Below are 14648 nucleotides of genomic sequence, written 5' to 3' on the forward strand. Positions count from 1 at the left end.
CATATGTAGGAAAATACCTAATTAAAAAAGGGTGTCTTTTGGTAACTGGCATTTGTTCGAAGTGCCTTGTAGGGAGGAACATCTAAAGAACCTACAGTGGTTCTTTAGAAGAAGGATATAACATTTGCAAAGGTAAGAGAGAAGGTTTTAAAATGCAGGCCAGTGGGGTACCTGAGTGACTCTATTGGTTAAATGTCCAACTCTTGATTTCAGCTCAAGTCACGATCTCAGGGTCTTGAGATTAAGCTCGAGCTCCACGTTGGGGTCCCCACTTAGTGGGGAGTCTGCTTGAGATTCTGTCTCCTGCTCCCTTTGCCCCCACCTCTACACTGTGTGCATGTGCTCTCTCCTCTCTCTCTCTAATAAATACATCTTTAGGGGCGCCTGGGTGGCTCAGTGGGTTAAAGCCTCTGCCTTCGGCTCAGGTCATGATCCCAGGGTTCTGGGATCGAGCCCCACATCGGGCTCTCTGCTCAGCGGGGGGCCTGCTTCCTCCTCTCTCTGACTGCCTCTCTGCCTGCTTGTAATCTCTGTCTGTTAAATAAATAAAAAATAAAAAAAAAAATCTTTAAAAAAAAATACATCTTTAAAAAAAAAAACATAAAAAAATAAAATGCAGACTAGAGATTTCAGCAGAGTCTCCAAGTTTCTTTTTCTTTCTTTCTTTCTTTTTTTTTTTTACCAGACCAGTTCTCATTTTGCAACACTGCCCTTCTTTCACATATGTGCAAAGTCTGGTGCTATAAGCTCAGTGGTTCCTGTCTTCTCTTTCCATCACAATCTTTTAAAGTGTGGGAGGAAAGGCATATAAATGGAAGCCTCCTTTTTTTTATTTTAAACATCTCCTGTTTCACTGTTAACACCACCACAGTTTTGCATCTCTCTCAAACTGGCGGCTATATTCAGAGCCACCACGGATGGCCATGCAGATTACGCAAAATAAACACTAGGGGGCGCTACTCCCTACATGAAGACTTCTGTAGTATGGCTGTCCAGTTTGCACAGCGCTGCATGGCGGCCTTGCTTTTTCTTCCTGGTTCAAATGCCGAGTTTAAGAAGCCCTTATTTTAAATTTCTGCAGCAAGTAGCAGTTTTCACCGATGCCATGAGCAAATTAAAATACACATATGGTATAGAGAAAATTAAATAAGAAAAAATACTCCCTAGGTGACACAACTATATTGTGCAGGATTCTGCACAAAAAGAGGTGGGTTTTACCGTATATAAATTATACCTTAGTGGAAACAAAAAAAAGGTTAGGATGACCTAGATATAAAAAAGCCTTAGAGTTTAATGAACCGTAATGACTATCATTCACTACTAAACCTCCACAGGTCAGAAAAAACACATCAGCCAGACATCAGGGGTATAGAAGAAACCCATAAAACTCAAAAGATAATTCTAAGTAAATTCACTCTGAAATCAGTGAAATTGCTGATAAAGTTGTTTGTGACACACCTGGATAAAAGATCAGAAAGTTAGTTTGACTTTTTTCACTTGAACTGAGTGGTGACCAATTGTTTTGGCTTTCTGTACATCTCAGCCTTACCCAGAGTACAAGGACAGTTCTAACTATTTTTTTCAGTATTTTATTTATTTGAGAGAGAGAGAGACCATGAATAGGGGCAGAGGAAGAGGGAGAAGCAGACTTTCTGCTGAGCAGAGAGCCCCACGCAGTGCTCCATCCCAGGACCCTGGGATCATGACCTGAACAGAAGGCAGACTCTTAACCCACTGCTCCTCTAACTAGTTTGCAATCGGGAGGATGGAAATACTCTGGTTTTGGATGATATCTTTTTTTTTTTTTTTAAAGATTTTATTTATTTATTTGACAGAGATCACAAGTAGGCAGAAAGGCAGGCAGAGAGAGAGAGGGGGATGCAGGCTCCCTGCTCAGCAGAGAGCCTGATGCGGGGCTCGATCCCAAGACCCTGGGGTCATAACCTGAGCTGAAGGCAGAGGCTTTAACCCACTGAGCCACCCAGGCGCCCCTGGTTTTGGATGATATCTTTAAAGAGAGGCAATATATTGTAAGTCTTTATGCCACAAACGGCTGCTCTACATGGAACCTCTGCATGGTAATTTCTGTATGAGGATATGCGATTGATCTGAGCATGCACGCCTGTAGCTACATTAGTTATGACTGACTAATCACAGACGTGGTCTGGAGACCCCACTTGTCGCCATACTGACTAGACCTTCCTGTGTCCTGAAGGTACAGATGTCACAGTAGGGATTTGGGAATAAAAGCTTCAAGAACGGGACACCTGAGTGGCTCAGGTGGTGAAGCTTCTGCCTTTGGCTCAGACCAAACCCACCTCAGGTTCCCCGCTCGGCAGGAAGCCTGCTTCTCCCTCTCCCACTCCCCCTGCTTGTTTCCTCTCTTGCTGTGTCCCTCTCTGTCAAATAAATAAAACCTTTTTATTTTTAAGATTTTTTTTTTTAAGTTTGACAGAGAAAGAGAGATCACAAGTAGGCAGAGAGGCAGGCAGAGTGAGGGGGGGCGGAAGCAGGCTCCCTGCTGAGCAGAGAGCCCGAGGGGCTCGATCCCAGGACCCTGATGTGGGGCTCGATCCCAGGACCCTGAGATCATGACCTGAGCTGAAGGCAGAGGCTTAACCCATTGAGCCACCCAGGTGCCCCTAAATGAAATCTTAATAAAAAGCTTCACGGACAAATACATAAATGATGGCACCTGCTTGGGGGTCACCCTGTGCTCCCCATCTCCAGGAGAGCAGAAGCAGAAGTTCTGGGTTTTATGGCCACAGGACAGCTGTGAAAGGCTGAATCTCTCCTCCATAACTGCACTGTAACAAACAATCAAGGCTGAGAGTCCTATTGGAGTTTAGCCACAAAACAAGTCATAGGAAAAGTGCATCATGTCTTACTAATGTGCAGAAACTGCTGGACCCCGCTACCACTGCTGTTATGATGAGTTGGAATTGCCAGAGACAATTTTTAGTTTGGGATTTTTCTAGGCTGGGGGCCACCACACCACCCTCCACTTACTTAGGTTTTCCTTAACTGTTCATGGCACCTGTGCCCAGCTTCGCTGAGGATTTTCTGCAGATGTGTAGTGTCACCTGCCATGTACAAACACACATAATCTTCCTCCATTTATGACAGGGTTATGTCCTAATAAAGCCATTGCATATTGAAAATATCGTAAGTTGAAAATGCATTTAAGACACTTAACTCACCAAGCATCATAGCTTAGCCTGCCTACTTTAAATATAGCTCAGAACACTTACCTTAGCCTATTCTGGGAATAGTCATCTAACACGAAGCCTATTTCGTAATAAGGAATTGACTATTTCATGTAATTTATTGAATACTGTCCTGAAAGTGAAGAACAGAAGGGTTGTATGGGTACAGAATGTGTATCGTTTTAAGTGTATCGTTTTCTGACCCTCGTGCTCCGTGGTTGGGTGGGAGCTGTCACGGCAGAGCATCATGCCACAAGGGGTTAGTCTGCGGAAGCGCAAAACCCCAAATTCCAAGTATAGTTTCTACTGAAAGCATATGCTTTCACACGATCATAAAATCAAAAAGTCATTAGCTGAACATTGGTAAGTTGGGGACTGATTGCAGTCACTCTTTCCTAAGCTCAGAAAATTCAACACCCCCCACCCTGGTGTTCTCAAGCTTTTGGGGAAAAAAAAAAGTAGGTGCTCACAAAGCGGTCAGGGACTCCAGACTTCAGCAGTTATGGTGGGTCTAAAGGATTAGCATAATTGCCTATGAGGACAAATTTTGCAAAAGGTAGTGTTATCTATTAGAAAGATGTGATTTAATAAGAATTTTAAAACTCTGCAAGATGTGTGCTCCCTTCGGCAGCACATATACTAAAAAAACTCTGCAAGATGTGAAATATTAAATAAGCTTATGTACAGAGTTTGTGCATTAGTAAGACAGTTTGCTTTGGAACAAGTTTTAGTTTTAGGACCCTATCCAGTTTATTTTCTTTTTTAAGTCACCTCTACACCCAGCATGGCACAAACTCACAACCCTGAGATCAAAAGCCGCATGCTCGACTGACTGAGCACCCCAGACACGATCAACTTGCCATTGGTCCCAAGATTTGGAAAGTACATTCTTTTGTAGAGTCCAATTATTACCATTGCACTGTGCCACAGGAAAAACAGGGTTGTCAATGTTAGGGGCATAAAATCAGTGTCTTCATAAACAGAGAACTTTTGAAACACCCAGCTTTAGCAGACAAGATCTGAATAATTTAAGCACTTTCATATGAAGATTGCTTATTTGGAAAGCCATCAAGTAATATTGCTAACAATTCATAGGTTACTATAATGTAGAAAAGACAACTACCAGCATAGCAAGAGATGATGAAAACAAGGACATGTCTGTCAAATTTATAGATGGCATCACAGTCAGATACACCCTTTAGATGGATAGATAGTTCACTGAAATTGAATTCAAGTTCGAGGTGTTTGTGTTTCTCTCTGCTGGAGGTGGGCTCTCTTAGGCTTGCTTGTCTTTGTAAAGTCTGTCTAGCACCCAAACAGCAGAGCAGAACTCTTGGTAGTGCTAACTCAACAGTTCCATCAGTGTGACCTTTATACTCTGAGGAAATAAACATAATATACCACCTTTCTCTTAGACGATGTAAAATAAAATAAACATGAGCCACTATAACATTTATTCTGTATTAAGAGTCATACATATATTAATTCAGGTTGAAATCTTTTTCTACAGAGTATTTCTTAAATATTAGCATCTGATCCACAGTCATAGAGTACTGATTTTAACAAGAAATTACAAAATGGAATTTTTTACTTTCATAATAGCTCATCCACTTAACATTTTTATAGACAAAGAACTACTATAAATATGTAACATAATGCAGGCTTTTTTCTGCACCTGTTCACAAATCATAGTGAATATAACCGTTTAACTATTTAGAAATGGAATGCTTTCAAACTGTCCCTGTATTTAGATGACCAAACTTCCCCTCACTAGACGAATTAATCACATTCTCTTTATTCTCTCCTCTATGGCACTCATGATGCTGCCTTGCTTGTGGCTCCTAACCTTAATCCCTGTCCTAGTTCCTCTGGTTGCCGTTTCCTAGTTTGAGCTCTTGGAGGGCTGGGAGCCTGTCTCCTTTACAGTGTTGGGCATATGTTATACCCAACACATGTTGAACCAAACTGAATTTAATCAGGACATCTAAATTTTATGTAGCTTCCTTCTGTTTAATTTTTTGTAACTAAATAAGGATTACAAGAACCTTTTTCAAAAATACCACAAAATGTACTATTGACTGAAATTCTGAATTCTGTATAATAAGAAACTTTATGTTACATGATAAAACCTCATAGGAATTTGAACCTAAAGAACCTGAAACCATAAACAAGGACTCTTAAGAAAATGTACAAATGGCAGGCAGAAAAGTCAACCCCTGACGTAGTGAGTATCAGTTGAAATTAGAAGACTTTACATATCTGAATAAAGTTAACATTAAAAGGATCTTTGCAAACAATGGACTCTAAAGCCTAACAATTATTTTAAAAATTCTGCTGTAGGACCCTCCCCCACCCCCTGCAAATTAACTCTTTAACTATAAAAAATAAGGCAACTTGAAGTGAAACGTTGATAAAGTGAACTCTGGATTGCATGCAGAAGCCAGATTTGACTGGTGCCCTCCCATGACCCCCGTCTTTAATGACCTTTAGCAGTATGGCTTTTCACAGGCGCTGGTAAAATAAGTTAATCTCTCAGAAATAAATCTGATGGTTTCTCAGATTCCACTAAATAGTAGACCAATTAAGATCATCACAAACTTCATGCTGTCAAATGCATTACCTTGAAAGAAAATTATGCAGACAGCTTTTCTGAAGAATCCCATTTGTGCCACATACTTATTATTCTTTGAGGTGGAGGTGGTGGCAGGGAACATAATTTCTGTTTGAAAGTTCTTTTGTTTTCTGCTACCTTTACTTAAATGTTACCCAGTACTATTTTTATATCCTATAAAGTACTTTGAGAAAATGTTAAGTGACTAGTGCTACATAAAATAGAAGAGGGTTTTCATATTCACTGGGTTGTAAAGCAAAGTGAATAACACTTGGCTCTTAAAAGGGCGAAGATAATACGCTGAAAAAATTAACAAGTATCCAATAAACCAACCCACCTTGTAAAATGCTGAGTTCAAAGGGAAACTGAATCCCAGCGAATTAATAAAATGTTCATTATAAGCAACATTTATCACAGCAAATTTAAATGAAAATTAATGCGGTATTATTAAACTGCCTTTTAAATGATCATTTTAATCATGTCAAATGGGGATGAACTGAATAGGGACCTATTTATATTCACTTAATGTCTGGCATATAAGGTCCAATTGCTTAAAATAAATACTATTGAAATGAAACATATTTTATAAGAGACTTCCAAGTTATTGGATCCCTGCTTGCTTCTGTAACAAAACAATCTGGATCACCTTAGAATTCATGTGAATAGGATTTGGCCGTGTGGCAGGTATATTCGGACTGAGACCAATTAATTTCTGGATTCTTTTTTCAGACTGAAATCCTATTTATTTAATTCACCAGATACTTTCAATAGAAAAGATTAAGGAGGAACCACTTAAAAATGAATACAGGTAGGGTACACACGTTATCACAAAAAACAATTGGTTATACTATACGTTCTAACCAAAAATATGTATCAAACCACAGTGGGGGAAAAAAAAGTAGAAACCCAGGACCAGAGAAAGTGTTCTTATCTTAACAAAAATAACTAATTACACATATTTATCTCATAACTCTTTTTAAAACTCCCAAATATGCATAAGCTTTCCAAAATATTTGCAATCACTGGTAAGTGCTATACTTGTTCATTCATGAGAGATTACTGAAAAACTTAACAACGCACATATATTGGCTTGAGCCATTCTTGCAATAAATGAAGACAGGATTCCTTAAAACACTGTAAAATGCACGAACTTTGGTCAGATTTTTAAAAAATTTTCACTTTTAAATATATTTGCTGGTAGCCATCCAAGTCCATTAGCACCACATACAGTGAATGAAAAAGTATTTTTAGGGAGAATGACTTAGCAGTCTTCTTTTTATGTTTGAAAATTATACTACTAAAAGAAATTCATTTCTTGGGTCATATGTTTTGAAAACCCACTTTTGTGTTGCTAAATTGAAGGATTTTTGTGGGTTTCTCCTCCCAAGGTTATAGGCATGAAGGTAGAAAAGTCTGGGGGAATAATTTTGCACTTCAGCAAAGAATCTTGCTAATAATATCCATTATTTGGTTCAGTTCCAAAGTCAGATTAGGTTTTTCTGCCAGAGGTCTCAAGATGTACTCACAGCAAGAAACAAAGAAGGTTCTACAGGACAAATCAGCACATACTTTCTATATGTAATCCATAAATAATGCAAGAAGTCACCGGGTCATTTACAATCATCTAATGTAAACTCTTTTCTCCAACAATGGACAAATCCTCTTTAACAAATGCCTTGCAACTCGAGTGGAAAGCTCTTTATACTTCATCTACTGTCAGAGTCATGCTATCCCTCAGTTTAGACAATGGGGACTATACAATTTGGACCTTTACCTGTGAGGTAGGGAAGTGTGTTATAGTATTATGGCCATTTCACACAAGGAAAGATTGAAATGGAATTACTGTTTTCAAAAAATATGGCAATCATTGATGAGATCGATGATTTAAATAACCAGATAAAATGCAAATAAGCCCTTCTCGTCGTTACATTAAGTTCTTTTTTGTTTGTTTGTTTTTGGTAAGGGATTAACTGGATTGAACATACTGATGAAAAAGTTATTTATCAAAATCCATGTAAAATGTAGGTTACTGGTGTCTGTTGTCACATAGGCACAATGAAAGAATACTGACATTTAAAATACAATGTGCTTTAACAATAATTTTTCACTTTCTATTCAACCATGAACTTGGCTCATTCTTGGTCAAAAGTGAATAGTATTTTCACTAAGTTGTTATGATTTCCTGGGACTTTTACTGCCAGGCTGGCTATGAATTCCCTCTTTGGGGAGAGGTGGATGAAAAAGGTCTCTAAGAGAAGCAGTCCTGCAAGATGAATCCTATGTTATCTGTGATCGTATTTTACTTGGGCAATTTGCCTTCTCCTGGATGGAAAACAGCATTTCACTCTTCCTGTTTTTGCTGTTGCTGTTGTTTAGTTTTTTGGGTTTTGTCTCTAACTTTTCAGCAGATGACCCCATGCAGAAATGGATGTGAGGCAGAAAGACGGAGAGGGAAAATGCACGGCCCATTTCCACACATTTACACTTGGTAATTATTTGCCTATTTGAAATAAATTATGAATGGCTTTGTACGGTATCTAAGCAAGACAAGAAAAACACTCATGTTTGATTCAAATATGCACATTCTGCTGAAATTAGGAAAAGGCAATATTTTTTTTGAGGTAAGACTACTGCCTATGAGTATAACAACTATAAAATCACACATTCACAAAAATAGCTCACCTTATTCACCATTTTAAACATAAAAGTGCACTGTAAAAAAATTTTTTTTGAAAATCCAATGTGATATTAACCTATACACAGGATTAAACTATCAAAAGGAAACCAGGCTTTGTGACATCAGAGAATATTAAAGAGTTTCTGGCATACCATAAGTGCTCAATAAATACAGCTTCCTCCTCCTAAGCACCCCAACTTCCACATGTCATTTTAGCTATGTCATTTAGCTATGTCCCCGTATGTCACTTCCATTGTGATCCGTACTAACTTCCTCCAAAATCCAGAAGTGACTGCACTTCCGTGGCAGGAGAGTTTTACATACTTAATTCTTTAGCACTTCCGGGCTGGAACTGTACCTGTAAATTCCACAGATGATAACCTCTCATTTGTAACTGAATACGAAATGCCACAAATATGCAAAATAATTTAGCAGGAAGCTTTTTTTTTTTTTTTCCCTCCCATGATCTGGAAATTAAGTCACTGTAGAAGATTGTTCATTTTATTATCATCAGAGGCCATTTCATTAACCAGCTGTTCTATAGACAATTGGATAGCATTCTTGACAAGAGAAGAAGCTGTTTCTATTAAGAGTGTTTCGTATTGTTCTGAAGTTCTACCCTCAAAACCACTATCATTAGCAAAAACCCCCACTTGCTCATTTTCAATTGAAATTAAGAATTGCTTAGGGACATTTTTAGATTTCTTAACATCAAATTCACTGATTTCAGTGTCTGTAATAATAATAGCAATTGGCTCTATTCTTTTGCTTTCTTCTGGTTTGGGTTCTTCTGCAGTGACCTCATTTTCTCTCAGCTCTGATTCCTGGCTCAATTCAGTATCTTTTGGCTCACTCTCTTTGGCTACAATCTCTCTACTTTCGTCCTCTTCCCAATTTGGTCCACTTTCTAGGATCTTGCTTCCGGCATCTTCCACAATTTGCTGATCTGGGATTGTGGGTGAGGGAGGAACCTCAGAAACCACTGGAGGCTGATGTTCTGTTTCAGAAGTTTCAAGTGGGCCTGCTTGCTGGGGTTGAATACTTTGTTTTTCGTCCATCGTTTCTGTATCTCTTTCAAGGATTAGTGTTCCTGGGTGAATGGCAGAGTGCCCCGTATTTAACCCAAGTTCGACTGAGATCACTTTTTCTCCAGCTGTAGTTGTGCTGTTGCTCACATCTGGTTCGCAGACCTCATCACCCCCCCTCCCGGAGCTGTCGTTACTTACACCCCGGGGCAACTCGGTTTTTGTTGCCTGCTCATCTGATTGGGCTGCAGCTTTTGTATCCACGTGTTCAGCCTCTTCCTGGACTCTGATGCTGCAGTCGGAGTCTTCTATAATCTTGGAATGATTACTTCTTTTCTCTCCTTTTGAGAATTTTATGCAGGGAATCTTAAGTCCAGATTTGGCCTTTTTCTTAGAAAGATCAGCATCCTCAGCACGGATTTCAGGTTGCACTTTAGCCTCAAAGGGCTTTTGCTGCTTTGAAGATTCTGACCTTTTCCTGCGTGTGACAAGACGTTTGATTGAGGCCCAGGCCCCCCCTGGGGGCTGTGGCTGATCGGAAGCTCCTGCTTCTGGGGGACGCGTTCCTGCCGTACCAGCAGCTTCAGAGCTAGCTCTGGGCTTCATTGTTTTGGTTGCTTTCTTTCTTCTCTTGAAGCAAAGCATTGATGATCTTCCCTCCTGCCTCTCATCTTGAGGACTAACTTCTGTGGGTCTCTTCTCATCCCTGCTTTCAACGTGAATTTCAGAAACCGTGGTTTCCATTTTTACATCACATTTGTTCTTTCTCTAGAAAACTATATTCTCTCTTCCTTAGCAGCCTTTATGACAAAAAGGTGGGCAAAAATATACTAAGTAAAATTTCTTCCAGATGTATTCACTCTTTTTGTTTTACTCCATACAGTTGTTTTAGGTGGTTTCTTCAATGTACAATTCCTAGTTTCTCTCTTACTTGTAATTTCTCTCGTTAATTTCTTCATGAAAGCCCTTTACTGGATAGATTATTGTTTTATTTAAGGACCAACCTGATGAGAGAAAAAAGAGTGTATTTTATTTCACCATCGGCCTACTGTTTCCTACAGAAAGATTTCAGTTGAATGTATATTGTTCTACCAAGAACGTTTCCCATCTAATAATCTACTGAAATGACTGCAGAATAAAAAATATAAAAAAGATTACAATGTGAGTCTACTTTGCTCTGATCTCTTTGTTAAAACGTCAACTTGGATTACTTGCAAATCCAATATCAATCCTTTTGTTGTGCTGTCTTTATGGATGTTTATGGTTCAAATCCGAGTTAACAAACAGAGGACAGTAACAAAACAACGAAAGGCAAAGTGGTAAGAGAGCTAGGGCGATTTTTATTACATGCAAATTCTGCAGCTGCAAAGGATCTTAAAGATCATTCAAGTCCAGCAAGATGAAGAAAATGAACTCCAGAGTGGGTAGTTGCGTTGCCGAAAGCCATTACAGTTAGATAAGGTCACAGCCAGAGTTAGAACAGAAGACTCTGACTTTCCAATGTTCTCTCCATTATACCATAAGGTTTCTGTTCTAAAAATGTATGTTCCATCAGAGAGGTGCTACTTTTCATACACACTCTTGGGAAATTTAACATCACTGTCATTCTCCCCTCTTAAATTTAGTTGTATAATTTTGACATTTTTTCAGCTATTTTGACAGCGAAGTATCTACTGTTCAAATGTTTTCCATGAGCACATAGTCGAAGGCCAGTAAGAGTGAATGATAATAATAGCTGACATTTACTGAGCAACTCCTGTGCATTAGGATATGCTAGACACTTTTACGTACATCTCTAGTCTTCCCCACATTATAAAATGAGTAGGTGGTGGTATCACTCTCTACAGAGGAAGAAACTGAGGCACAGAGAGTTAAACAACCTGACTGAGATTATACAACTAGTAGGTAACAGATCAGATTGAACTGGATTGCCTGTTTCTGAAGCCCAGACTCGGAAAGTAGGCATTAGAGTTTTATCAGAAAATGAATTGTTTGGAGATACTAATCTGCACTAGATTCACTAGTCAAAAAATTTTTTAATTGTTTTCTTTAACCACAAGGCAGCCCGTCAACTCATAATTGAACCAAGACTAGACTGAATTCTTGCTATTTTAAAATAAAGCTTTTGAAATGCTCTATATTTTGTTTTCTGGGTTCTGGAACTAATTTGAAAGCCAAATATAATTGATAAGCTATGCAAATGGCAAACTGATTAGTTATATATAAACGTAAAATTGATCCACAGAATAGTATGACAGCACCAAAGAACACAGATGTGAGGTGATGATCTAACAAAAACCATATTAATTTTTGTTGATGTATATCCTAAAATAAGCGAGGGGACTCTTTCCCTGTACTGTTTTTGTGTACCTCCTTCAGCGCTGAAGGTGTATTTGGTTAGCTCTTGATTCGATGAACCACAAAAGGGACTGGAACTCAGGAAATCAGCTTATGATCTAAGTAAATATTCCCTTAGGTTGGCAGTTACAGACGCTATGCCCCGACAGAAAGACAAAGTCATCCTAGAACAGCGATGGACCTAAAATGTGAACACTGTAAAGTGTCCGTCCTCACACAATGCTTCCATAAGCCAAGTCTTCTCACGTCTTGGAGTTCTCAGCACCTGACAGTTTTAACCAACCGGAGGATGTACGACAGAAAGAGTGAAATTAGATCATGTTTAAGATGGTACTATTTGAGGTTAACCTGGGTCGCCCAGAGACCACTGCCTGAGAAGCTCACTTGAACGTCTGTTACGGTAGAAATCAAACAAACACGCAAACAAAAACGTAAGTGAAATGGGGAAAATACAGTCTGTAAACATTAAAACTTTGCAGAACGTTAGCGTGCAAACGATGCTCTTAACCTGCAGGGTACTTTCATTGTCGCGGTAATCTCGAAGTCCCTGTTGTCATTTCCTGACAGAGTCGCATGTCTAACGCCACTTTTCCCCTTGAGCAGAGAAGCCCGGAGGCCAAGAGCAAACCCTTAGGGAGGATCGGGAGGATCGGGAGGAAAGCTGTGACTCTCTCCCAGGGCCAGGCGCGGGCCACCAAGCCGCCACCCGGAGGAAGGAGCCTCCTTCCGAAGACTGGATGCGCCTGGCGGCAGGAACCGGAGCGCAGGACCAAGTACTCGAAAAGGAAAGTGCCGGGGGCGTGGAACAGAGCGCGGCTTCAGGCTATCTGCACAGTTATAATGGCCAGGAACCCCAAATCCAGTTCCCGCAAATGAGGTAAGGAAGGAAAAGCGGTCCCCGCCACCCCTGCTGCCAGCATGAGCTGTAAAGCGAAGAGGGTGAGTGGGCACCGCTGACGAGGGTCGCGGGGCTGGAGGTTCCGGCAGACAAACGACCCCTGCCGGTTCCTACTCAGGCCTCCTTGGCGGCAAGGACTGCGGGTGTCCAGGGGGACCTTCATCCCACCCCGCCGCGCAGGCGGCCAGCGGACCGGACCCCAGCCCCGGCCCCGCTCCTCGCCACTCCCTCGCCCTCCTTCACTTACCGACTGCGCCGGGGTTCCTGGCGACCCTGCTGCCGACGTCGGGGGCTGGGGGATGTCCGCTGGCGGCGCCAGGCGCCCAGGCAGCCCGGGAAGCCCGGGTCCCACCAGCAGCAAGCAGCCCTCTGCTGCAGGAGCGCAGCCGGCGGCGCCCCCTCCCCAGAGCGCGGGGAGCGACAGCCTGCGGCTCCAATGCGCGCGGGGCGGGCGGGCGCGGGGCGGGGCCAGGGCGCGGGGCGGGGGCGCGGGTGCGCACGCTGGGGCTCAGTCTGCAAAAGCGGCTCGCCCCGCGGCGTGGGAGCGCACCTGGCACTCCTGGCCCCCGCGCGGGCCCCCGCGGCGCACCACGTGCAGCACGGGCAGCGGACCATCCAGAGGGGGAGGGGGCAGATGGGATGCAGACAAGGGCAGGGAACCCCGCATTTTCTGAGATGCAAAGTAGCAAAATTTGGTTTTAATTTAGGGGCACTTCCATTTAAGTCCCCCGCCCTTCCAACACGCCGAGTCTTCAAAGACACGGCAGATATTACATTTGAAAGGTAGGGTTAAAAACTGTGCAGGGTAAAAACTCATTTGGGGAAAAAATTACATATATGAATTGAAACAGGAAAAAAAACTTTCCTCGGAGTGGCTTTGGGTGTAATGGTGTTATTATGGTTCACTGCCAAATACTCTCAGAGACCCAAGACCCCAGACCCTTGTCTCCCTAGTCTAGGCGGCAGTTAGAGGTGATCCGATGTGTGGGGGAGGAGGTCAGACGGGCACAGAAACCCAGCCACATCCATCTTTTATATTTTATGTATTTCCAATGTCTGCTTAATCTTGTCTCTCTCAGTTAAGGGGGCGAGGTGGGGGGTGCAGGAGATGGCTTCCCTCACAATTCCAGTTCCAGTCAGAGCAAAGGGCACAGGAAGCATTTACCCTCTAGCCTGACTGGATGGCCAGGCTGCGTATTTTCATACATTTCCTGGGTATTTATCTTATTGTTAAACAAGTTGCTAGCTGTACTGAAAAGCACTGCAAGCATTTATTTCATTTGTACACATACGGCGTAGGTTTCATTAACCAATGAAAGGCATTGCTGTGAGGGCTTAGGTGACATGCTTCAGGTTTAATATTACCTACGGAGGCATTCCTGGGAATTCCAGCTGTGAGGTCCTCCCCAGGATTGGGTTGTACCGTGTTGGGTTGCAGGGTTGGCTCCTCCCAGTATACCATCCAGATGAAGAACCTATTAAGGTGGAGGAAAGAATTACTGAAAAGCAGTTGTACTTACTGCCTTTCTTTGATAGGATCATGATCTTCAGGGAAGTAGATCTGTTATCTGCTTTTGGATGTTTTCCAGGAAGATACTGTATCTCTGTTAAGATTCTGAAGCTGTTGCTTAGACTTAAGAAACTTTAGGACACAATAGCAATACTGAATCTAAGTTGTCAGGGTCTTAAATTTACAGGTAAAATGAGAGACAAGAGCTGTAAAACAGGAAAACCCCCAACCATCTTCCTTAGTTGTAATTAGAATTCAGTCTATCTTTGTGCAGTCAGCAAATACCAGTCTGTGAAAATGTCATTTATATCCCCAGATGGATGGCTAACCTTGCTTACTGACACTTTGGGACTTCAAACAAGC

At 41.5% G+C, this 14648-nt stretch overlaps 1 protein-coding gene across 2 annotated transcripts; it reads right to left on the reverse strand.

Moving 5' to 3' along the window:
- Positions 1 to 8724: 8724 nt before the first annotated feature.
- On the reverse strand, positions 8725 to 14389 carry AKAP5 (A-kinase anchoring protein 5). 2 transcript variants are annotated; one of them, XM_032875222.1, is made up of 2 exons: positions 14141 to 14389; positions 8725 to 10523 (listed from the first exon to the last, which is right to left on the reverse strand). In XM_032875222.1, exon 2 carries the CDS (start codon positions 10261 to 10263, stop codon positions 8974 to 8976), a length of 1290 nt encoding a protein of 429 aa, XP_032731113.1. In that variant the 5' UTR covers positions 10264 to 10523; positions 14141 to 14389; the 3' UTR covers positions 8725 to 8973. The 2 variants fall into 2 exon arrangements, with proteins under 2 accessions (XP_032731113.1, XP_032731111.1); XM_032875220.1 differs by lacking the exon at positions 14141 to 14389 and adding an exon at positions 13023 to 13181.
- Between the last annotated feature and the right edge of the window lie 259 nt (positions 14390 to 14648).

This window comes from Lontra canadensis, unplaced genomic scaffold (assembly GCF_010015895.1).
Source record: "Lontra canadensis isolate GAN:19392208 unplaced genomic scaffold, GSC_riverotter_1.0 scaffold55, whole genome shotgun sequence".
Taxonomy (NCBI): domain Eukaryota; kingdom Metazoa; phylum Chordata; class Mammalia; order Carnivora; family Mustelidae; genus Lontra; species Lontra canadensis.

What these genes read in the sequence shown, in the direction of transcription:
- AKAP5 (XM_032875222.1), bottom strand. Translation starts at nt 10,263, where the DNA reads ATGGAAACCACGGTTTCTGAAATTCACGTTGAAAGCAGGGATGAGAAG.